This window comes from Tetrao urogallus (assembly GCF_951394365.1).
Source record: "Tetrao urogallus genome assembly, chromosome: 2".
Taxonomy (NCBI): domain Eukaryota; kingdom Metazoa; phylum Chordata; class Aves; order Galliformes; family Phasianidae; genus Tetrao; species Tetrao urogallus.
This window is the reverse complement of record NC_136814.1, coordinates 43,933,285-43,958,147: the sequence shown is the minus strand read 5'-3', so window position 1 is coordinate 43,958,147 and position 24,863 is coordinate 43,933,285. Positions and strand designations below refer to the sequence as shown.

The 24,863-nt window shown below is 37.6% G+C and overlaps 1 protein-coding gene across 1 annotated transcript in view; it reads right to left on the bottom strand.

Annotated features, from left to right (window-relative positions):
* Positions 1-24,863, bottom strand: part of PRKN (parkin RBR E3 ubiquitin protein ligase) — a gene marked incomplete at both ends in the record, with an annotated part of 562,188 nt that overhangs the window by 463,086 nt on the left and 74,239 nt on the right. The window contains 1 exon segment of the mRNA XM_079550324.1: positions 5,747-5,981. Coding sequence (XP_079406450.1) covers positions 5,747-5,981 — 235 coding nt within the window.

Sequence of the window (24,863 nt, the reverse complement as noted above, 5' to 3'; positions counted from 1 at the left end):
GCTCTTTCCTGACTGAGATGTGACTTGTGTCCACAAAACTTCCGTATGCCATGCATCAAAAAATAGAGCACTGTTTCAGAAAAATCACCATACTGTGAATTACTTTTAACTGAAAGGCCTTCCTTATAAACTTGTTCTTTATTATCTCCGAGCATAGCAATACAGCATCCATCAATAATAACCCAGCAAATATTCAAGAGGTGTAAAATTTGTTAGTATACACTTTAGCAGGTGAAAATGAGTAAATGAAGCTCGATCACCGTGACTGTTGTTTCAGGGGATTACCAATAAATACCCTTCTGGATATCAGAGCTTCAAATATGAATTACAGTTTGAGAACTTCTGCAATGCAACATCTTCCAGTCTGGAAACATTTAAAACTTCATAGAAACTCTAATTTGATGCAAGAAATATTCTGTGATATTGATTTAAAATTAAATGTAATCTCACTGCACCATATAAAAACATTATGGTCATATTCTTCTCTTATTACACACCTGGGTTTTCCTACTTTAGATGAACATGAAGCATGGCTACCTTTCAAAAACATATTGTAACACTGTGATGACACAGGAGCAATGTTTGAATATTTCACATTGTATATGCGACCAGTGTGATCATCAGAGGGACAAAGATGTATATAGTTGATCACGGGAAGCATCCAAGTGGCAAAAGGTTGACAAACAAAACACATAAGCATAGAACCTGAAAATGGGAAGTACACCTTGGAGGTACGGAGCACCCAGGAAGGATAAGCAGTAACAGGTGCAGTTCATATTGTCTTTGGAAAGGGAGCAAGTAATACATAAACACCAAACGTGTGGAGAACATCTGGAGAAGAAGGAACAAAAGTCTGCTGTTATCCTAATTTCTCTTGGTAGAGTTCTCAGGCCTCATTCACTTTGACTTGTGTGATTACAAGGCACATAGGCATTGGCTCCATAATATTGTACGCTGACAGAAAATTCAAGATATATGTTATGAAAAGTTTGGTGTATGTAATGAATGCATAGTGCTAATGATTAACAATGTTCCAAAGCTAACCATTAGCAGAAAGTGAGTTGTTAATGTAGGAATTTTGTAAAGTTTTCTTATAAAGTTTGAAATTGGCCTTATTTATCAGGCCTCTACATACTCGATCACAGTGAGCTCTGTTCAGTTGCAACTGAATTGCACGTATAGAGTACTCATCCAGTGTGTAATGAAGACAAATGCACCCATACTTCTCAGAAAGTATTTGTCAAAATCAGAGCTATTATATTACTGCTGAATTGATACTTTGTTCTGCTTTTCTAAAATAAGTAAATTAGTTCCTTCCCTCTTCTGGATGTAGATTGATCTTCACACTGATTTTCCATTTTATATTTAAAAGTTTGTAAAACCGTGTATTTTAGAAACTCTGAATCAAATGTAGAATAAATCACAACGGCATAAAGCATTTTAATTCTCATACAAAGGTAAATTATCAGTGCACCAAATCTGAAAATACCACAGTAATCTAAATAGTTACTTAAATGTTTCTACTGAAACAACACATCGGTCACCATAATGTAAAATATTATTTTTTCTTGAACAGCAGTTATGAATCTCATTCAAATGTATGTCTGTCTAAAGAACTACCATAAGAACCATATCACCATCACCATTAAATGGTAGTTTAACATCTCAAAAAAGTCAGTGCAAGTTCTCTGAACATTTGTTTTTAGAACAAGATTTTGATAGCCTTGAGAAAAAAAAAAAAAAAAAAAAAAAAAAAAAAAAAAAAAGACCCTAATTAAATAATGTGAATTAAAGAGAATATTGATTTCCTACCCTCCAACTACTGATTTACAATACCATAGACCTAAGGTACATTTAATTCATTAAATTGTTTTTATAATTAATCAACAAATGATTGCTACAATGATACCATGGGAAAATTCTTTACACTGATTAATTTCTCATTTAAAAATAGAACTAAATGCCAGCAGACAAAAAAAAAAAAAAAAAAAAGGAAAGGAACCCTTTCTTTTCTAAGGGAATAGTGAATTCTTAGATATTTTGTCTTGTGTTCATTGTTGCACTTGCCTGAGTATTGTCTGGTTCAATTGCTAAATGCTTACAAAGCTTCATGTCCCAGAGTATCAATACAGATGCTCTTGTATTGCTGGAGGCCATTTTGGATGGATCAATGCATACATTTTGATGGCACTCTCTAAAAGAAGGTAAGAAAAAGCTGCAGATGTACTTTTCAGTCTAGGGATACTGAATGCCATATGAAAACAGGGAAGTGGAGACATACATCGCGCTGTTCCCTGGTCTAGAACTAATTTGAAAGCATAAGTTTTAGAAAACTTCACTAATTTTAAAGTACACCTGGAGCTTACACTGCTCATTTATTTCAAACAAACCTGATCGAAAAATCACATCCTCATTTTAATTAAAAGAACTCTAATAAAATGTAATATCAATTACAGAGGAAATTACAGAAATTTCAACATACAATTAATAAAATATTATTCAAGATGTATTCATATACTGTTCACAGTATTCCTAGATAAATTCTTCTGTTATTCTTCAGAGCTTTTCTTAGAAGTATGCACAGTTTTTACTACCTAAAGTCTAAATTCTGGATTTTTCTTCTAAAAGTTTCCGCCTGAATCTTTCACAAAAAAGACTCTGATTTAAAGTTCAAAATAATTATCGCCTCCTACTTTTAAGCACTGACAGCACGGAGATATTGCTAATGACTAGTTTACCCCTCTCATAACTTGTATTTCTCTCGGATGCAAGGACAGCAGGTTTCAACTGGTGTTAAGTTTTGGTAAAAAGCTTCCTAAGCAAGTGGAAGAGAATCAGTTATTTTTTCTGCTACCCTTTACAGCTTGGCCCAGCTAAGCCAGATTTTTGTTTCACATTCATTAAAAGTCATACAAGGTGTTACTGAGCAGACAGAAAAACGCATTGCTATTACCTTTGTTTGAAAAGAGAGGAAGCATGGAAATTCTTGATGCACGGATAACTTACATCTATTTTCCCCTTTTTTTTCAGCCTGTTAATGACTGTCAAACTTTTGAATTTCTCATGGACAAACGTTTGTACATTCTAAACACAGTTTTTGTAAGATGGTTCTTAAAAGTTGCTTTCATTACTTGTCACTAAGGAAGGGGTTGAGCTGGGAAGAAGATGCCCTGTTGTGCTCTTCTGCAATGAGCAAACAATGACACTTAGTTGAGACAGGATGCCAGGCCATAAAGGCAACTGTCTAATCAAATGCACCAGTTCATACTATAAAGGCATGCTGCATAAGCGTACATACATAATAACAATACAAAATAACAAGTTTTCTCAACTGGATTTTGTGGTAAAATTTTACAGCTTGATCTCCACTTTAGTACTTTGAAAATAACGTTCTTCCATTCAAATGATGCAAAAGCTTCTAAGAGAAGTTTCTAAGAGAATCTTTTGCCATGCAAAAGTTAGTCACAAACCCTTCTCTTTATAATTCAAAGGTGGACAAAATAAAGCAAAAGCTGGTTAAGAGGTACAGGGAATTGCCCTCTGTTTATTGTGTGTGATCTCACAAACAGAAAATAATAATGCTTGGTTTTACTGGATAGGTTTCTCTTTTTGGTTAATCTTTTTTTGGAAACCATCCACCTTCTAACAGAATAGCTTTAAAAGTATCTAAAGCAGAAGCAGTTGCATATGTGACCCTCAGCCACTGGTTCCCACTATTGTTACTCATCGCAACTGTGTCAAGGCAAATGTTACTATACAGTAGACCTGACTGAAAAAAAAAAGATCTCTGGGTTAATCTTTTTTTGTTGTTGTTGTTCCTGCTGGATCATTTTTAACCCAGACTAATACTCATCTCAATGAACAGTGGGACTACAAATTAACCCACCTCAAGTTCCAGTAATAACAAAGACAAAAATCTTCCATATTGAACAGAAGTAGTAGAGCTGAGCAGAGGCAAGGTCAATTATCCATTGTGAGAGTCATAACAAGCAAAAGAGAGGACAAAAGGCCTTTAAAAAAAACCTTACTAATATCCTTCCAGGCAGAACTGTCAGTCATTACAGGAAGCTGTTTTTTTCCTTACAACAACAACAAAAAAATCTGTTTAACATAATCTCAGATAAAACTAGACCACGCATACTCTCAGTATCTTTTTTCTCAGTTGTCCTTCTGCTGTGGAAATATTTGCTGCAACAGAACATACCTATCCGTTTGTACATAGCTTCACAGAATTTGCAGACTATGGAAAAATGCACTGCATAACACATTTTAAAATGCCTTACACATTATAAACTAATCTGTAAAGTCAAACACTACTATTAATTTCATGTAAATATCATGTACAGTCATGAAAAAGCATTAAGGAGCTAACACCACTGCTTTGACTTAGACTGAAGGCCCAGCCTGAAACTCTGTCCCTACCTTAACAGATTCAAATTGGCATGCACCCCACTTATCTCATTATTCATGGAGAATGAGAGATGTGGATCATTAAGCTGGGCACTAATTTGTTCCTAAACTGCACTCATCCATCATCAGCTGGCAGCGAGAGGTTGATCAAGTCAGTTGTGGAACACTTCTCTGACCCTTCCATTTCTTTTTGGCATGAGTTACTTAAGAAATTTTCTATAAAGTTCTTCTAACAGTTTAGTAGCTGTTCAGTTAAGCATGATTATTTTTGTGGTCAAGTTAGTTACAGAGGCATCCCTGTCACATTTACAAACTCCCTTCTGTACCCTGGACCTCTGTGTTTGCTATTATCATCCATACCAATCGTTCTAAAAATACATCTTGGTTAGAATGTTACCACAAATCACCACTTAGAGTCCAGTATTCCACAAAATGATTTTTTTTTTTCCAATGGATACAAACACAGCATTCAATGAGGATTAGCCAGACTGTGTCTGTAGAGAGGGTTATTCTGAGAAGTAGTATCTAAAACATTCTCGTATTTCTTTCTGACTTTTGTAAACATCTCTCCAGAACCATTTTAATTATTACAGCACAATCCACTTGACAGTGATGTAATATGTGCCTCAGACAATTTCTCATGATGAAGAAAAAAGTATCCCCTGCAATAATTTGGTGGGTGAAGAACTACTCAAATCCACAGATGAATCATCATTATGTTTTCTGCCAACTATGTTTCTATAAATAAGAAGTCCATTGTATAGAAATATTTTTAATAAAATGCATGGGCATGAAAACATTAAAACAGATTGAGAATTAAACGCATCTTCAGTGCAAAAGCTTCCAAACATTCTAGTAAAGGAAGCTTCAATTATGGAAATTACAGAGGGACTATTTTTTGCTTGCCAATAAACTCCTGATTTTTGTGTATTTTTGGTACTTTTATCATTGATGATGACTTCTTAGAGATAGGAATAACAAAAGAAATCATCAACTTCATCCACTAAGTAAAATTATTTTGCTAGAAGATGCGTCAGCTATTTATCGTCTCTTAATATAGCTGCATTTTTTGTTTGAAAACTGAAAGAAACCATATATTGTGCTTTTCCTCTGTGGTATAGAATTGCTCACCCTAATAAAGAAACAAATCTTTGGTTTGAGTATTGAAATGCCCTGCCTCTGGAGACACTCAAATTCAGACTGGACCAGGCTCTAAGCATCTTGATCTAGCTGTATATGTCCTTGTCCATTGCAGGGGAGTTCGACTAGATGACCTTTAAGAGTCCCTTTCTATTCAAATGATTCTATGATTCTGCATACCGAACAACTGATTTACCTGATTTTTCAGAGGGAGGAGAAATGCTGGGTTCTTCAGTATCCAGAATAACAGCCAACCCTGCAGACAGTGACGGAAGGATGCTGGAACTGAGATCTATGCGAGTTAGACTTTCAGGTACTTTTCCCAATGTTTTTAGAATGCCTCCAGCACGGTCTTCTGTCTCTTCCTTATCACTATTTTTCTGTGGATTCTGAACAATATGAACGATGCTTTGCTGTACCAGGTCACAATTCTGCAACACAAAAACCAAGATTCCAGTAAATAATTAATTGTGGCATAAGGGACAAAATCCCTCTATCTCCAATTTGTTATTTGTTAAATGGTCTCCAAACCATTTTGTGTAGAATTTCAGAGGGCAGTAATGGAGTTTAAAGGAAACTGACAAGGGTGCATTGTTAGAATTAGGATTACTTGCGTTGGCAAAAGAGTCACAACACTTACAAATTTGGAACATTTAACAAGGAAATGGTGGACCTGAGCAAACAGCTCTAAATAAGTCTGGTTCATTGACGCAAAGAAAGAACTCCAGAGAGAGCATTATTAAATCAAGTACTAGGAATATTCAATATAAAATACATTTGTACAGATAATGCTCACACACCCTCTTTAACACCAGTTTGGGGTCAAACTGACAATCATGGAAAGCTCATAACCAAACTGCATTCAGTGTTTTTTTTATTTTTTTATTTTAAAAAAACAAAACAGGGATGATGGTGGTACTGAAGAACACTGATACCTATTTCTTCTAATGTAACTTTAAATCTAAATCTGGGTTTAGATGCAGTTTCAATCTGTCATCACTGTTCTTTTAAAAAATGAAATTAAAGATTTTTTCAGAGCAAGGACTGTAGACTTAATATTCAAAAAAAGCAGTCATTAGCTTTTTAACTTTAAAACATCATTTAATATTAAAGATCCTCTTTCTGTTCACCTCGTTGGCCATAACATTTTAATAATATCCATTTAGATAGAAAAATAATTTTATTCATCAACAGAAAACCCCAAACACAATTGTCACTGTGAAATTTGTCAGTATCTTGAATATTAAAGAAATTAATAACCTATGAGAAATTAATAATTAAATTAATAACCTAAGAGAATGAGGAGCTCCAAAGTGATTTGCTCAGTTACAGCTAGAATTGCAATGCAAAATATATATATATATATACACACACACATATATATATATAATCTTGCAACACTGAAAACCTTTAATCAATGGACAATCAGTTAAATCATATTTTAATGAGCATCTCTTCTGGGAGTTTAGCTTGCTTAAGTAGTTCTTGTCCTGCCTTTCTCTAGTTTTTCCTCACTGTTAACTGCCCTTTTCAGTGTTTCTTTTTTTAAAGTTTCCCTGATTCATTTCAAAGCTTGACACTGTGCTACAGTTCAAGTGGGGATGGAACAGTGAGAATGAGAGAGATGGCAGGGGCTCTTCAAATCAATGGAAAAACCCCCACAAAACAAAACCACAATATTTTTCAATCAATCATGTGGTATTCACTGTTGTCCATACTAGATGCATGGTTTAAAATCAATTGATCTCTAAAAAGTATAGGTTCTGTTCCAGTTCTTGAAGTCTGGGCAATACATGGTTAGTTTAGAAATTAAGTAAGGACTGACAAAATAAAGGTCTATCTTATCTACTACTCTCTCCTATAATGTTTAGCATCACATAGTTCAAAAAAGATGTAAAAATTGCATTTTGGTTAGTTACACATGCACATGATATATACTGCTACTGGGAGAAGAACTCCTAAAGAGCAGCCCTATGGAGAAGGACTTGCAGGTCCTGGTGGATGAGAGACTGGACATGAGCCAGCAGTGTGCGCTTGCAGCACAGAAGACCAACTGTGTCTGGGCTGCATTAAAAAAGGGGTGGCCAGCAGGGAGCGGGAGGCGATTGTCCCCCTGTACTCAGCTCTTGTGAGGCCCCATCTGCAGTACTGCCTCCAGGCGCAGCACAAGAAAGATATGGAGCTCTTGGAACGAGCCCAGAAGAGGGCTACTAAGATGATCAGAGGGCTGGAACACCTCTCCTGTGAAGAAAGGCTTAGTGAACTGGGCTTGTTTAGCTTTCAGAAGAGAAGGCTGTGGGGAGACCTCATTATGGCCTTCCAGTACTTGATGGGAGCATATAAACAGGAGGGGGAACTATTGTTCTACAACAGAAGCAGCTGTTAACGAGGATGGATAGTGATAGGACAAGGCAGAATGGTTTTAAACTGAGAAAGGGGAGGTTTAGGTTGGATACTGGGAGGAATTTTTTCCACACAGAGGGTGGTGACACAGTGGAACAGGTTGCCCAAGGAAGTTGTGGATGCCCCATCCCTGGAGGCATTCAAGGCCAGGCTGGATGTGGCTCTGGGCAGCCTGGTCTGCTAGCTGGCGACCCTGCACATTGCAGGGGGGTTGCAACTGGATGATCTTTGAGGTCCTTTTCAGCCCATGCCATTCTATGATTCTATGATGATTCTATGATCATGGCAACAACTTATTCCTGGCTTTCATTTAATGAAGTTTTATATTTTAAAAGTTTGTTTGTTCAGTGAAGAACAAATAAGGTGAACATGTTGCACTTCAACATTCTGGCAGCTCTTTGGAAAAAAATAAGAGCAAACTTTGGAACACTGAGCATTCCTACTGTGATAATAGCATAGGCTATAGACAGAGGAAGGCTTAATTAGCAGATCCCAGGATAAGTTTTCAAAGGTAGCAGCTAGAAATGACAAACAACATCCTTTGATTTGCACAGCGAGTATGCTTAATATGAAAGCAACCAAGCAGTAACAAACACAGAAATCCCAAATCATCAGTTTTGTAAAGTTGTTTTTGACTATATTTGAATTGATTTGGCTAGAGTTTACAGGAAGAAAACATTTCTCAACCTTTGCAAGTAAGAAGACACTACAAGAAAAGAGATGATATCTTAATTTTGAAGCAACCTAGATAAGAAAATCACCAGTTTGCACATTTAGGATTATTCATGCTTTATAGCAGACTATGTTGCATGGACATCAGATGGACTAGGTCCACAGCACTGGGGGGTGGGGGAGAACAAAAAAAACGTAACAGTAGAATTCAAGTATTTCTCTATATTTTTAGATTCTGTTCTCAGTTACTAATGCAACAAAAACATAAGATAAAATTGTTTATGTCAATGTCACTTTCATTTTCTTCACTTATTAGTTTTATGCCTCAGGAAACATTTCTTCTGAGAACACCTATTATTAATGATTACACACATATTGCCTTATCTGTTGATCCAAATTAATGCCTACAACCCATATTTCAAAGGGAAATACTATAAGCATATATATAGCTGATTATGAAGCTTCTACATTCGCGAGAGCAAGAGGAGCTGAGAAAATCCAAGAGTGATGAAACCCAGTACTGAGGACTATTTCCTTACAGAACACAGTCTTTGTCCAACTTGGAGAAATGAATTCACAACAGATGAAACAAACTTTTTTCATCTAAACCATTTTGCTTTCATATTCTGACTTCTCAAGTTGAATTTCACAAAGTTTAATTAGCACCCTCAGAATGAGTAAGAGTCAGGTAAGAATAAAATGCTCATTCTTCTGCAGAATTAATAAAATAATAATAGAAAAAGATCTGCAAAATGCCAATAGCACAACATACCTCTTCAAAGCGGTAGATTACTGTAAAAGTGCATGAACCAACTTTATAGGAAAATCTTTTGCCATGGATAGTGTAAGGAGACATTTAAGATTTCCTTCCAGACAAACACACGAAAAAATGCATATGAAATTCCCAGAAGTAGTACCCCAAACAAACATCACTGTTGTATAGTTGTAAAACTCTCACTACCCAGGACAGACACCAAGTCTTCAAAGCAACAGATGCAGAAAGTAAACCAATTGGAAGAACTACAGTGTTATTTTCATTCTTCAGTCTCAAATCTCAAGACTCAAATAAGAAGAAAGCAACAGAAAATAAAAATGCACGCTTATTACTTGGGAAGAAAAGATGAAAAGTTCATTAACTTCAAAATAAAGAGTAAATAAAAAAATATAGACGTAGTATTCATGAAAAAACAAGGTTTTCAAAAAAGATTTGGCACAGTTAACTACTCGAAGGGAAAAAAAAAAAAATAAAATCAAATAAACTTTTCGTCTTCAGATTCCTCAGCAGATCACGTCAAGGGGAAATAGAAAGAGAAAAATAATCGCTTCATAAAAATAATGAAACGTATCAGCACCCTAATCTGATATTGCCATCCATTTGTGTGAAGTCTTTCTACTAAGTGGCATTAACAAAGTTTTGCACCACACTGGCAAGTGAAAAAAGTTAGCACACTGAGGATCTAAATCACACGGAACACTTAGCATTCAAATTCCAGCACTCAGACTACTTGCTATTTTATGATGCTATGGAATGAATCTATTGAGTTTCTGACTCAGTGACTTGAGTTCATGTTTGAAATGTTTTGAGTTACACTTTACTTGTTTAGTATTAAAAAGATTGTTGACTCGAAGTACTGAAAGCAATAAATAATGAAATAAGTGTAATGAAAGGGCAGAAAACTCTTCACTTGGCAGAACATTTTTACCCTAATTTTTTATAAGCTCCTCCTATACAATTCTTGGATTAATTTAAATACTGACAAAGCAAAGAAAAACAATAAAAGATATCATATAGAAAATAATACTCTGAAAAAGGATGTAATGCTTTCTAAATCCAAAACCTGGTACCACTCTAAGGACTAGTAGCAGAGATCCAAAAACAGGCCATTACCACAAATTAAGGAAGGGGGGCACTGGGTGTTTTAGGTTGAGAGGCTAACAGTGACACTGGAAGGTGAAAATGAAAGAATCATTGCATTTTTAAATGCATACAGAAGGAAACACCAGTAGATTGGAGGCAGGCAACTGGAATATAAAGATGATACAGAATATATTAAATGGCTTTCCTTAAGAGGAAAGGAAATACATGATGAAGGAAAAATAATTATTTTTACAAAGCCAAATGAAGTTTAGTAAAATTCAGGAAAACGCTCCTATATAAGAAATCATGGTAATTCTATAAACACTCCTAAATAAAAATTCACTTCCTGAAAAGTTTTCACAGTCCTAATTGTGCTTGCCAAATAGAAGTTCAGAATTGGTGCTAAGTAATCATGATTAAGAACAATACTGCTACATATTGGTACAAGTTTTATCTTCCTTTGAGACTGAACTTCCTACAAACCACAGTAAAGACACTGTTTCTCACATGTGAAAGTGCCAGGTGAACAGAATGAACTCCACATAGACTTTATAAGAGAGAGGTTGTTGCTATGTCCTGAGACAATAAGCTACAATCATAACTCACAGTGTTTTGAATTCTGATATCATAAAAGACATACCCTCTTCTAGAAATGCCTGCTCCTTAGCTTCTCTCAGGTACTTTTCTACCTAATGCTATACGAAAATTGTTAACCCACACATGTTCAAAATAAGTTCCATTATTCTTCAGCAAACACAGCAATGGAAGTTGGAGACCAGAGAATAAAAAGGAATATGTTGTTTGACTGAACAGGTCTCCTCCAGATAACTGACCCTCTTAATTAGATTTCACGATAAATACAATTGTCTGTTTGACTGCATAACGCAGTAGGTCACATATTCCAAAGGTTCTGCTCTGAATGAAGTGCAGGACTTATAACTTTATACTGACTAGTTCCTTAACAAGCTTATCACCTGCCAGAAATATTCAATTAATAGGTTTTAAATTCCCTCAAAATAAATTTAGACTAAAGCCAAACTCCCTCTCTCCTTTGACATAAGAATCAGTTTACAATTCATTTATATTTTTCTCAAAGAACATCACTGTTCATTTTGTAGCTCAAAGGAAACAACAAAGACATAACTCTTAGTTAGCAACTTTACAGGATTACTATAATTTATATACAACAACGAACCTTATCCATGCTGTAGACGTTTCCAATGGGCATTACAAATACCAAGGCCTTATTAATGCTCTAACTTTTCCCAAGCACAGACCTTATAGCACAGAAAAAAGAACCCTTACACTAAGTTTTTTATGGGCAGCAACTCAGATGACTTGCAACATTACAAATTTTACTTCATTTAAAATTCCCCATAATCACCTGCAAAAGATGTTGGAGGTGGAAAACATTTTTGATGTTATGTTTAGAAAGCTATGAGTATCTCAACAGCAATGTTCAAAACATATAACATAGATACAAAATAGAAAACAAACACAGTGCTCCCGCAGCCCAGCAGGCCACATCAAAAGAAGCATGGCCAGTAGGGTGAGGGAGGTGACCCTGCACTTCAGCTGTGCAGTGGTCAGGCCTCTCAGAATCATAGAATGGCCCAGGTTGGAAGGGACCTCAAGGATCATGAATCTCCAACCTCCTGCCACATGCAGGGCCACCAACCTCCCCATTTAATACTAGACCAGGCTGCCCAGGGCCCCATCCAATCTGGCCTTGAACACCACCACGGATGGCGCATCCACAACCTCTCTGGGCAGCCTGCTCCAGCACTTCACCACTCTCTCTGTAAAGAACTTCCCTCTGACATGCAACCTAAATCTCCCCTCCCTCAACTTAAAACCATTTCCCTTGTCCTGCCATTATCTACCCTTTCAAGGAGTTGATTACCCTCCTGTTGTTAGGAACAGCACGAGGTGGCCATGGAGATACGCTGTAGCAGAGACGCAATCCTTTGAAGCATATCTGGCACAAGAGTTTCCACATCAAACATCTGCAGCTCCACATCTGTAACCTGGAAGGCACCAGCTTTGCCACACATGCCTCAAAGACATCTGTCACACACCTCCTCACCATCCTCCTGCGTAAGCCAGCACAGGACATATTTCCAGGCCCACACACAGGAATTCAGCCTGTGGTGGCTACAAGAGGACTGATGCCATACTTGCCACAGAGCTGAGCATGCTGGACATGGAGAAGACATTACTCTGTAGAAAGCTGGAATTTCTCTGGCACACTTTCTCCAGCATAAAAATCCCATCTGGGGAAACGGCATTCCACGCAGACTGCACAGACACTTGAAGAGACTCCCATTGCCAGTGGGGCACTGACTATTCAGACTCCCCAAGAGTGTCCATTTGCTGCGGGAGCTGTGGCCTCTACAAGAGCACCCATAAATGGCTTTCTTGAAGAAACACTCTGACAGAGTCCTGCTCTGAGCAACCTGATGGAGCAGTACGTGATCCCATACACAGTAGCAGAGGAGGTAGACCAGATGACCTTTAAAGGTCCCTTTCAACTTCAATGATTCCATGAAAATAAACAAAATTCAACTAAAATTTTTCTCCTCACAGAATGATCATCTAAAAATGTATTTTGTTCTAGTACCTATATAGAAAGTAACTCACCAATGACAAGTTTGATACTAAATTAAAAATGAATACCCTTAATTTTTGTGACTTTGCTATCCTCATAAATGCCCTTAATTGCACCTTGTTATGTACTATTAGACACTGTCTTCAGTAGTGAATTGCAGCATATTGAATGGACTCAGGACCGTGAACTATATATGCTGTTTGAACAATATAAAATTTAATTCTTTCTTTTAATTCTGTCCTGTTCCCTTGAAAAACCCTGAATTTTTCTCAAGGCAGTAGTTGCCAATCTAGCTATGCCTCCCTGTATCCATTTGGCTCGTGAACAAGGAAAGTATCAACCAGCATACGTGGGACATCAAAGTGGCCTCACACTAAAACCTAATCGAGGGAGGCCAAATTATCTAGAACAAAAATGAGGCATAAACTGTCTCTGAAAAAGGGAGTCATTTAGGAAGAACTCTGAAAATATCCCACAAAGCTCAGTTATCCCTTATGCTGAACTGGGAGGACTATGGTAGCAGCTGTCTGGCTACAGAGAAGAGTTTGGGAAATTCCTTCTCCACAGAGTGCTGGAAGTGTTCACATACATGGTTAAGACTGCACTGTGGAACATAAACTGTCGTTAAAGCCTAGCCTAAAGGCTAGTCCATTCAAAGTTTAAAAGCTAAAACGAATGTATTTCAGCTACTTCAACTATTCACTCACAATCATTTTTGTGATCGGTATCTGATTTGCATCCTAACTAAAAAGTGCTTCAGTCTTCTACTGACCCCAGTGTATGCATATTTGAGCAGTAGGGATGGGAGCAGTCCAGTGGACAGCCTGCGTAAATTGACTTTGTAATCTGGTAACCTGCTTGTCAAACCATGCACAAAAGAAGCAAATATTTTCTTGAGCGTTCCCTGTTTTTTTCCTGAAGGCTTGCTTTTAGCCTTACTAGCACATGTGAAAACGGTCCTAGAGTTTATTTCTGGCAGATACTCTGCCTATAATAAACAAACTTGCTGAGCACTGCTGGACAAGCTACACAAAAAGTCCAGCAGTACAGCCAGATAGCTAAATGGATTTTACTCTAGTGTAGAAGAGGCTGGGAATAGAGGAGTAATTAGATATCTAATGTTAAAAAATTGTAATCTTATGGAGTCTTCACAATCCCCAGCTGTACGAAACATGCCATATCGGAGAACGCTTGTATATAACAAGAAGATCCCTCTACCCAGAGCACACAGGCATAGTCTGACAACTCTTTCTCCACTCACATATGGAATGCCCTACGTCAAAAAAAGAAAGCACTGACAAAACAACAACAGGGAACATAGATTAATACTAATAAGATAAAAAGAAATAAAAATTGCAACAAAAGAGATATCTTTTAAGTAAGGTTCAGTTTTTCAAAGAAATGGCTAGCATAAATGGAAAATATGAAACGCATACAAATACAGACTCATTCTCCTAAATAACCAGAGAGCTAGGAAAGCCTTGTTGAGTCATAGATGAAAGACGTTTTTGAACATCAGAACAAGAGAATAATGACCCATGAAAAAGATAAAGGACACCTGCCTTAAGCGAGTGCTTTTATCCTTACCTTGACAAAATCTTCTATTTCCCCTTGAAGCCACTCAATTTTAAGATAGAAATCTTCAGTGAAATAGCATCCACTATCATAGGGAAGTGTAATACTCAGATTATTAAGACAAATAAGACACCTGAAGGCTGTGCTGCCATTCAGTGAGACTTGGATAGGCTGGAGAGCTGGGCAGTAAGAAACCAGATGCGGTTTAACAAAAGCAAGTGTAGAGTCCTGCAACTAGGGAGAAATAATTTCATGCACCAGTACAGGTTGGGGACGAGCTGCTGGAGAGGAGCTCTGCGGAGAGGGACCTGGGCGTCCTGGTGGATGACAGGTTGGCCATGAGCCAGCAGTGTGCCCTTGTGGCCAAAAAGGCCAATGGCATCCTGAGGTGCATTAAAAAGAGCGTGGCCAGCAGGTCGAGGGAGGTGATCCTCCCCCTCTACTCTGCCCTGGTGAGGCCTCATCTGGAGTACTGCGTCCAGTTCTGGGCTCCCCAGTACAAAAAAGACAAGGATCTCTTGGAAAGAGTCCAGCGGAGGGCCACGAAGATGGGGAAGGGCCTGAAGCATCTCCCCTATAAAGAAAAAGGCTGAGTGAACTGGGTCTGTTTAGCCTTGGGAAAAGAAGACTGAGAGGGGACCTGATCCAGGTCTATAAATATCTAAAGAGTGGGGGGAGAATGGCGAGGCCAGACTCTTTTCAGCAGTGTGTGGAGACAGGACAAGGGGAAATGGCCAGAAACTGCAGCATAGGAAGTCCTGCACAAATGTGCGCAAGAACTTCTTTATGGAGAGGGTGACGGAGCACTGGAACAGGCTGCCCAGGGAGGTTGTAGAGTCTCCTTCTCTGGAGATATTCAAGACCCACCTGGATACCTACTTGTGCAACCTGCTTTGGCAGGAGGTTTGGACTCAATGATCTCTGGAGGTCCCTTCCAACCCCTACGATTCTGTGATTCTGTGAAATAAGGATTTTGAAAACTAAGCAGAAGACATTCCATATCATGGCCGTTTCTCTTCTGTATACATGCAGTTTGCAACATATCATATTCTTTTTATAGATATGTCACAAATGAGTTTTAATTCTTACTTTGAACATCTAAAAAAAAAAAAACCTTAAATATTCTAACCAGATTATTAAATCACATGCAGGAAAAACAGAAAAAATAGAGACAAGAACCATAGAATAACAGAATCATTTGAGTTGGAAGGAATGTTTAAAGGTAATCTTGTCCAACACCCCTGAAATTAATAAGGACATCCAGAGCTAGATAAGGTTGCTCAGAGCCCTGTCCAGCCCAATGTTAAACGTCTCCAGGGATGGGGCATCCATTATTTCAGTGAAGAAACCTATGCAATCTATTCCAGTGCTTCACCACCCTTTTCCTTCTTTGGAAAGCCCTTTGTTGGGCTGTGGTTTCATCTCTTCTTAGATCTACTTAGCACTGTAGTGGAGTTCCAGGGCTCTGGTTTTGTTCTAGTCCTGTATTGCTGGAAAGACAGCACTCAATGTGTGCATTCAACTTCTAACAAGATGCGCAAGCTTGACCTGTGCAGGCAAGCTGCTTTTGGGCATTTGAACATTCTGAAACAAGTTAAAGCCATGTATGTAGACATTAATAATGGATATAAGAGGATCTAGAGGGCTCAAGGTACAGGTCATCTGAAAAACAGCTCAACCACTGTAGAAGCTGACTTCATCTGCCATACAGTGAAAAGATTTAGAAAACTGGAAGATGATGATAGAGCTTTTAGCATAAGAATCCTTGAGACTGTAATTTGTTTTCTCAGGTAAGAGGTCCTGTTGCTTGAATGGAGATGCTAACTCAAGAAAGCACCTGCATCTAGGCTGTTACTATATCCCCCTATCACGACAAGTTCCTCCACTGACTGGCTGACAAGGGTTCTACTGCACAGGTAAGAATTTAAAGTGAGATTCTGTTTTGAGGTGGCTTGGGATGTTTATAACCTCAGATTTTTGCAGATGACGACACAGAAGGCAGTGAGAAACATAAGCCTATGATTCTGGCATAATTCTTGAGTCCCCTCAGAAGGAATACTGAATTGCTTCTCTGCAAAAATGAGCAAAACAGTACAGCATGTAGTCAGATTGCTATTATGTAATAACATATGATATAAAGACAGATATGATATAAAGTTTCAAACCAAAGTCTTAACTGTTTTTGTTTGGTTTTTTTTTGTTAGTTTGTTTTTGTTTGTTTTCTTATTTTGGTCCATCTTAATACAGAGAACTGCATTTAATTGACATAAGGTAAACCACGGTCATTCCCAGATATGAACAATGGAAATGAAGTTCAAACCATATTAGCAACCTAATGGGAATAAGCATGAATACCAATTCTTTTGACTTTGAGAAATATAAAAGGCCTTTGCTGTCGTGTGGTGAACAAAACCCAACATTCATTTTCAGAGACAAAATAAGGTAGCTTACTATTAGAAATGGAATAACTTTTGCACTATACAACAACAAATTGATTTTGCAAGCTTAAAACAGTTAGAGAAACCATTATTATGATTCCCCTTACTTCTGGCAGAAAGAACCTCAGCAGTAATAGGTTATGATTGCAATTGGTGGAGCTGCCAAAGCTCCAGGGTATCTGCAGGATAAATTCAGACTCATCGCCCTTCTTTTTTCAAGTGCCTCTCAATTGTCAGTAGAAAGCCTGAATTATTCTGGGGGCAAGGAAGCCACCAGATGAGTCCTTTTTCACCATACTAGATGCACTTCCACTTGCTTGCCTTGCCAAGTCATATTCTGGAGTTCAGGAACAGAAGCTGCTGATCCTCTCATGTCATCAGCAGTCCTTTCACTGCAACTTGATCACAACTGTGCACCTAATCAGAAGGCAGCAAGTCTGCCAGCATGTGCTTCCCTCCACACAAAATTATGCACCCAGTTGAGAGCTGGGACATCTCTGCCATAAATTATCACAGAGAGTGAAGCTGGCAAGTGCCAGTTAGCAAAGATGTGTTCACAAGGGATGTGAACAAAACCTAATTGTCATCATGACCTTGGAAATTCAACATCTCTGATCATCTGAGCATACATGCAATACATTTACATTACTACCACGCTCTGTAAAATTTACTGCAAAATTATGACAACTTATGTGGCAAATTCTAGGTATTAATTAGGTTCAACCACACTTTCAAAAGAAAGTGTACATCACTTTCTTTTCTTTATTAATTAGTAATTGTTTATGTTCCTGTTGGGACTTTCCTCAATACAAAACTGTTGTTATTGTTCACATTTAAGGATACAGCCAGAGGGCACTCATAAAAATTGCACAATTTTGCTCCATAAATCTTTGTATTTAAAAAATTTGCCATCAATCCTGAAAGATCGTACAAATTCCATTCCTGGGTATCAATATTATTAAAGATGAGACGATTACATTTGTAAAACTCTGCTGTCATTTTCTGATGGCAATGACCAGTGACAATTCCTGCACTGTAACCAAGAAAAAAAGAAACAAACAAGAGGATATGGTAATAAAATAAAAAAAAAAAGTAAAGGATAAATGAACAAAGCTGTTTTTTTTTTTGTTGTTTTTTTTTTGTTTGTTTGCTTTTTGTTTTGGAAATTATGTTCTAAATCCTTAAAAAAATTGCTGTTCAATGTTTGTGTTAGTCTTAATCTATCAACACTTCAAGAGCTGTGGCACAACAGAGACACGCTGGGATTAGGAATCCACTCTCACCTAGGATATATGCAGAACTAAAATACATATCAAATAGACTCAGCGTAGCTTGGCTCAGTACAAACACTGATGCACCAGCTACACGAAAAGTGTTGCTATACTCACAAAGACAAAAGAATGTCATTCAGTATTAAAAACTGACTCACAAGACTAAAAAAGAAAAAAGCTAATTTCAATCCATCTCTACAAATTACAGAAATCTATGGTGATAGAGATATAAACAAAGTTACACATATTTGTCACACTAGAAGGTTTCTTTAAATGAACACATGCAAATGATGGAAGCCCAGGAGCAGTCCCTCCTTGAACTCAAGACATTTACATAGCTTTCCACCCTAATATTTAATCTAGTATTCAGTGAAACATTGTTAATTACTTTCATAAATGCCGAACATCCTACAAGATGTCTTTTTCCTCAGAGCTGCAAAATGTAATATTCCAACACTTTTCCTACCAAATGAACTGCAACAATTTTCACTGTACAATGCTTTTAACTGTAAGAAAAAGTCAGTTCTAGTTTTTATCTTACTGCTTATTGTAGTTTTTGTAATTAAAGAAGACGACTAAAATATTATACTTTGGCTGGAATAATTTTGGATCAGTAAGGAATTGGAGGATTACGGTGCAAAAGTCAAAAAAAGCACTGGTGTGTTCTGCAATAGTAACTTGATGAGGAGATGTGCAGCCACCATGGATGACCCGTAGAAGTTTATCTAGCTCACTGTCAAAGATTTCAAGGGAAAATAAAGTCTGCTTACTGCAGTTACAGCAAAATTTGGCCATGAAAGACCTATTCCCCCTTACCCTTGTAGTATTACTGCATGGATATTTCATTACCCACTATTTCCAAGTATTTTCACTCTTCTTAAACAGATGCATACTTTTATAATACAAATGGAAGCCTCCAGGAATCCTACTGCCCTGGGCCTGTCAGTATGGTAGCTATAATTGTCCTCAAACTGCAACACTCACACTATGAAATCCCACCACATCATGCACACAGAACAGCAGAATGAAAATTTCTTATACACATTTACTTCACAGCTATTTTTCCACATATGTTTATCATGTCCCTTTCCTGATGTTCTCTCTTACAGAGAGAAACAGTCTTCAAGTCTTTTCTCTTACAGAAAAGCTTTCTCTGGCACCAATGATCATTTTTGGCTATCAGTTCCCACTACAGACAATACTCCAGTCTGACCTCAAGCACCTTGTTACTGTAATACCCATATAAATATCAGGAAAAGTCAAAAAAGCAGCAAAGAGGTGTGAAAGCATACACAATGTGTTGTAACATTAAAGGACGTAACTCTGCTTCATAGAATCCACTTCTTCCCCTACACTTGCATTTTGTATTTATTTTCCCACTTCTTTAAATTAGATACATAATAAAATCCCACGACACAAGAATTCTACAAGAATATTGCAGAAACACCTACATAAGTAATTTCTTTTATTGATTTGAACCTTTGGGGGTCTATTTCATGGATTAAAATACCACTCAAATAGGACAGATTGCCCCAGCACCAATCAATGTAATTTAACACAAATCCATAGAAGAGGATTGATCTTACTGAGCTTACCTCCAACGTGGTTTACAAATACTGACTCTGTGTGTTAACTTACGCCCTCTTCACTCCGAGTTTTTTTAGTGCCTACTTTCATACCAGATGGGAACCCAAGTATTCTAATGTTTTTGTCACTTCTTACACATTATATTAAGTTTGAGAGAGGCAGACTAATATCAAAACAGAAAGAATACAGAAGTAAAGAATTTGCCTGAACCAATCTCATATTTCATGACCTCATTACCCAGAAGCTGTCTATCAATTTTGCAACAAGTAATAAATATTAATGATTTTTTTCCACACGTCTTATCAAACCCTTTCAATATCAATTGTTTTCACAAATGTTTTCTCATGTAAGCAGTGAAAGCCTCTTCATCAATCTTTTATCAGAAGCAATCTTGTTCTGATTTCAATCTTATCAGAAAAGCTTCCCTCTCTCCTTTGTTGTTCTTTTTTTCCTTTCTTGACAGAAGGTACATGAATATTATTTTACACTTGAATGTGGCTGCATCTCCATCAGTTGGGAAATAAACAAATCTGAAGGATGTATTATGACCCTGCAGTGCTCCAAATAACAGGCAGATATGTAATGAATCTTCTGTACATGATAGCTAAAAAGGAGGAAAGCATGTGACCATGTTCACGTGACCATGTTCACATCTCTTTTTTCATTGCCAAATATTTATTAGAAGAGAAAATGAAGATTTAACAAGGGACTTCTTTCTACATACCTTTCTGATATGTCTGTCAGCCTTGAAAGACAATACACATTATCAAAACATCAACAGAACACATGGCTTGGGCTTTTAGCCTCTCTTTTGTGAGGCATGCCTGGCAGAGTTTCCACAGTGGAACCTGTGGTGGGGAACCATCCAAGAAGCAGCCACAAGCTCTCCTGTGTCAGTCACAGCTGGACCCAGCCAGCCATGGATCAGATGACAGAAACATATGGCATGTCAGAACTGCAGCCAGGCAAAACTGGCTGTATTACTCCAGCAGCTCCAGAGCAAATATGGCTCCAACATATTTACCAAAAGCTTGCAGTCACTGGTGTGGGGAAGATGCTCCTGGAGACAGATGGCTAGAGATACATGACTGAGGAGATAGCTGGAGTTGCGTGGCTGAAGGTGCTCTTGTGATGGCCAAAGGCACTCTTCAATGTAAAATCACCATGCTAAGATAGGCTATTCATAGCATAAAGGACTACAGCCCACTCTGAGCCAAGCCAGGGCAGAGAGACTCCTGAGGTTCAGCAGCCCAGAGGCACCTCATGCCAGGCCATCGACAGCTCTGAGAATTGCCAACCACAGGCAACCCTTGCCAGGGCAAGGACACCAAGAGTGATTAAGAGGCAAAGGAAAAGCAGCAAGCAAACAGCAAGTCAAGCAAAAATTATTATATACGTGACCAATAAATATTAATTTTTAAAAATAATTAAATATTAACTAATAAACTGAACTCAGTAAAAATTCCCTGAATCCAGATTGTTTCGCCTGCAAGACTCACTTGACTTCTTTTGGGAAATGGGTTGATCACTATTCTGTCTGAAAACTCATTTCATATTTCATCTAAGACTGTAGGGAAGAAAACGCTTTGTGCAAACACCATATGCTCTCTCATGATAAACCTGGACACCAACCAGGGTCTCAAAATTTCTGCATAATATCTTTAATTTGTACAAATAAATGCCATTCAAAAATATGGAAAATTTACTGGAAGTTACTTCTTGAAAAGTCCACCTTCTGAGAGAAGGCAAAACTCCAGGATGGAATGGACAATTAATTCCAGATCCTTAAGCAGTGTGATCTGTGACCTTAGCTGGAACAAACACCAAGGGAGCCTGGTATGCTGACTCTAAGAAGAAAAAAACACAGATTGTGGAGCAGGGTGGAAGTCCTGTGGTCTAGCCCTGTGATCATCCAGCAGGATGGAGATTTGATTATACTATAGGAATCTCCACCTTTTCGCCAAAAACATGTCTTTGGGTAAACTTTGCAAGACAAATGTATGTGTGACTAGAGTCACTCAAGTTCCACTTGAAAATAAGAAAATGGTATAAAAATGGCTTAAGAGAGAAGGAATTCTGAGGTGGAAGGATGCCATCACAGAAAAGCAGGGATCAGTCAATAAGCTGAGCCTCTTCCCCCACCCCCAGCAACACCTATTGGATAAGATTCACACAGTTGGCTATACTGAGTGCTTCCCTAGGTAACACTTAAATCTCTATAAAGTTACTCCATAATTTAATGCATGTATCATTGGCCATCTTTTTCACATTCTTGGTTGACCTCACATTTTACAGACAGTGCATCTATCAGCAGTAATCCAAAAGAATCTTTAATCTGTTGCTCTATCTAGCTGCACTATTCACTAGTCTAGCCATTAGAGTTCTCAATGGGCATAGCTAAATTTGTTAAGAGTAGTCATGAGAGATGAACTGGACAGTGCACTATTTGTGAATCCATGATCACAATATTCACGTATTGAATGCAACTGGACTTCTAGTGTTGAATTGCCCATCACTCAGCTACCCCCAATCCCTCTGGTATCTGAGAACAAGTTGGAATGAAACAAGGATTTGTTTCCTGCCAAACTTTTCTGCCCTTCTCATGGAACACAAAATTCACAGTATGCTGATGACAACACACAGCAATGGAGCTCCTAAAGAGCAAGCTGGTATATGGATGTGTGCCCTCTCCAGGGTAGAGAGAAGATTTCAGAACTCCACACTTCTCACTACCGAAGAATATTTTGATTTGGCCCTATTGAGCACAAAGGCAGCAGACTTGTGTTTACCAGGAGAACAATGGAGAAAGGATGATGGTTTCTTGGGGTTGGTTCTAGGGCAAAGGATTACAGGAAGAGAGAGACAGGCAGTAACAAAAAGCACAAAGAAAGTGATGAAGAAATGAGTATTCACTGTTAACAGAAAAAGCAAGCACATGCCAGGTATAAGAGATTATACAGGCTGTACATTTTTCATAAGAAATTTTATATTTCATAGTTTTTAGCTGCTTTGCACAAGGCGTATGTAGGTTAAAGTAGGGGTAAGGGAGGTTAGAGGGTCAGCAGCAGACAGGGAAGTAGAACAGTTCTCTCTCAAAAACAGCCCCATACGATCACTCTTTCCTGTTATGCTATCATCTATATTTATCCCTCATGTTTTTAAAACACTTTTCATACATATCTGACAGGATGTCTACAGGATAGCTCAGCAAATTTGATGAGGACTTTTTCTTAGGTGAGGTGTTCGTAATATATAGGAAGAAAACAATCATTTTTTCTTTGTAGAACAGACTTAACTATGTCAAATTTAATCACTCAAGCTATACATGTTCCATTTAACCCTGACGAAAACAGGAAAAAATTTTTAACAGGAGGCTGGACCAAGAACATACAAAGCTTTCTCAAATTAAAAGCGTAGCTACTAGGTTTAAACTCCCTAAGCACTCATAACAGGAAGGCAAATGAATGCTGCCTTAAAAAAGAATGCTGCCTTAAAAAGATATGTGCTATGCTAAGCTGGTTGCTTAATTTTTTTAGAGGTGTTCCTTACCTGGTCATTCCAAATTTTCTGTATGTTTACCTTGAGATTTAAATACTATGAAATAAACAAGTTCTGGAAATAAAATCATTGTTGTAGCAAGTTGAAAAAAGGCTGAAAAGCCACCATAAACATCTCCCATCCCCAAACCCTCTGCCACCATCACCACTATTTTGCAGAAGACATCAGCATGGCTGTGTTACTAAACGCTATTTCATAAATCAACCATAACAACATCAACAACATAATTAACACATTCTTTCCAGGTTATAGCACACTGTTCTGTTCCTATTTTACTTCAAGACAAACGCAGCTTGACAGAAATTTTGCTTTTTCCTTCTGTAGTACTTGTCTGTCCCTTACTGAGAACAAAGGCTAGAGTGTTCTTAGTTCTTCTGTGAAAGAGCAAGAAATAGGTTATTCAAGGGAAGCACTCTGATGGAGTTTCCTGTTTGCACTGGAAACCAATGGAAACAGCAATAATTGCAAGCGTATCTGTTTTACTCGGGATATTGAAAAGACTTGAGGAAAAGAAAAAAAGATCATTTTAAATACTTTGTCAGATATAAGAAAAAACTGTTTGTCTTTTGCTGCTCACACGTAAATTGAAAAGGATGTACATCACATTTATGAGCAGCAAAGAGGGTCATACCCAATATATTCAGAGTAAACATGAGACAATACTCAGTGGGCTAAACACAATCTATTATGTGAACCTTTATTAATATTAGAAGAACAGTATATGGTTGTGAACTATATCTTAAACACTTAATATGTCAATTATTATTTTGGAGTCCAAAATGTTTTTAAGAACTTTAGTTATGGAAGAACCACTCAACCTTTTCTTCCCTCTCCAATACACTAAATACAAGGAAAACATGGAGAGAAGAATGAACCACGGCTGATTTTCTACAAATTTTGGTTTCACAACCCATTGATGCTACCTTTATGACTATATATCCATAATATATCTTCCACAGTAGCTAGAGAAAAAAAAGAGGGTCTGCTATGTTTTTCTCACTGACTGCACTTTGTGTTCTAACACGTGGATGTGTTAATTTGTTATGTCAAGTGTTTGTTAGTTCTTTAATTTTGTCACGTTCCACAATATGATGCTCTTACATATTTTTCATATCATACAATATATAATTGCATTTTGCAATGCTCCCTGTGACTTTCCCCACAGCTGAGACGACATCTTGTGGGATAATCCACAATCAGTTAATGAATAGTAAACAAACAAGACAGAAGATTAAAGCACGTTAGGCTTCCGGATTTTAAACGGTAACAATCAGTCTTTGTTCTCAGGCATAATATATGCAGTTCAGAAAATGCAGAACCAAGTCTGATAAACACTTCAGCTA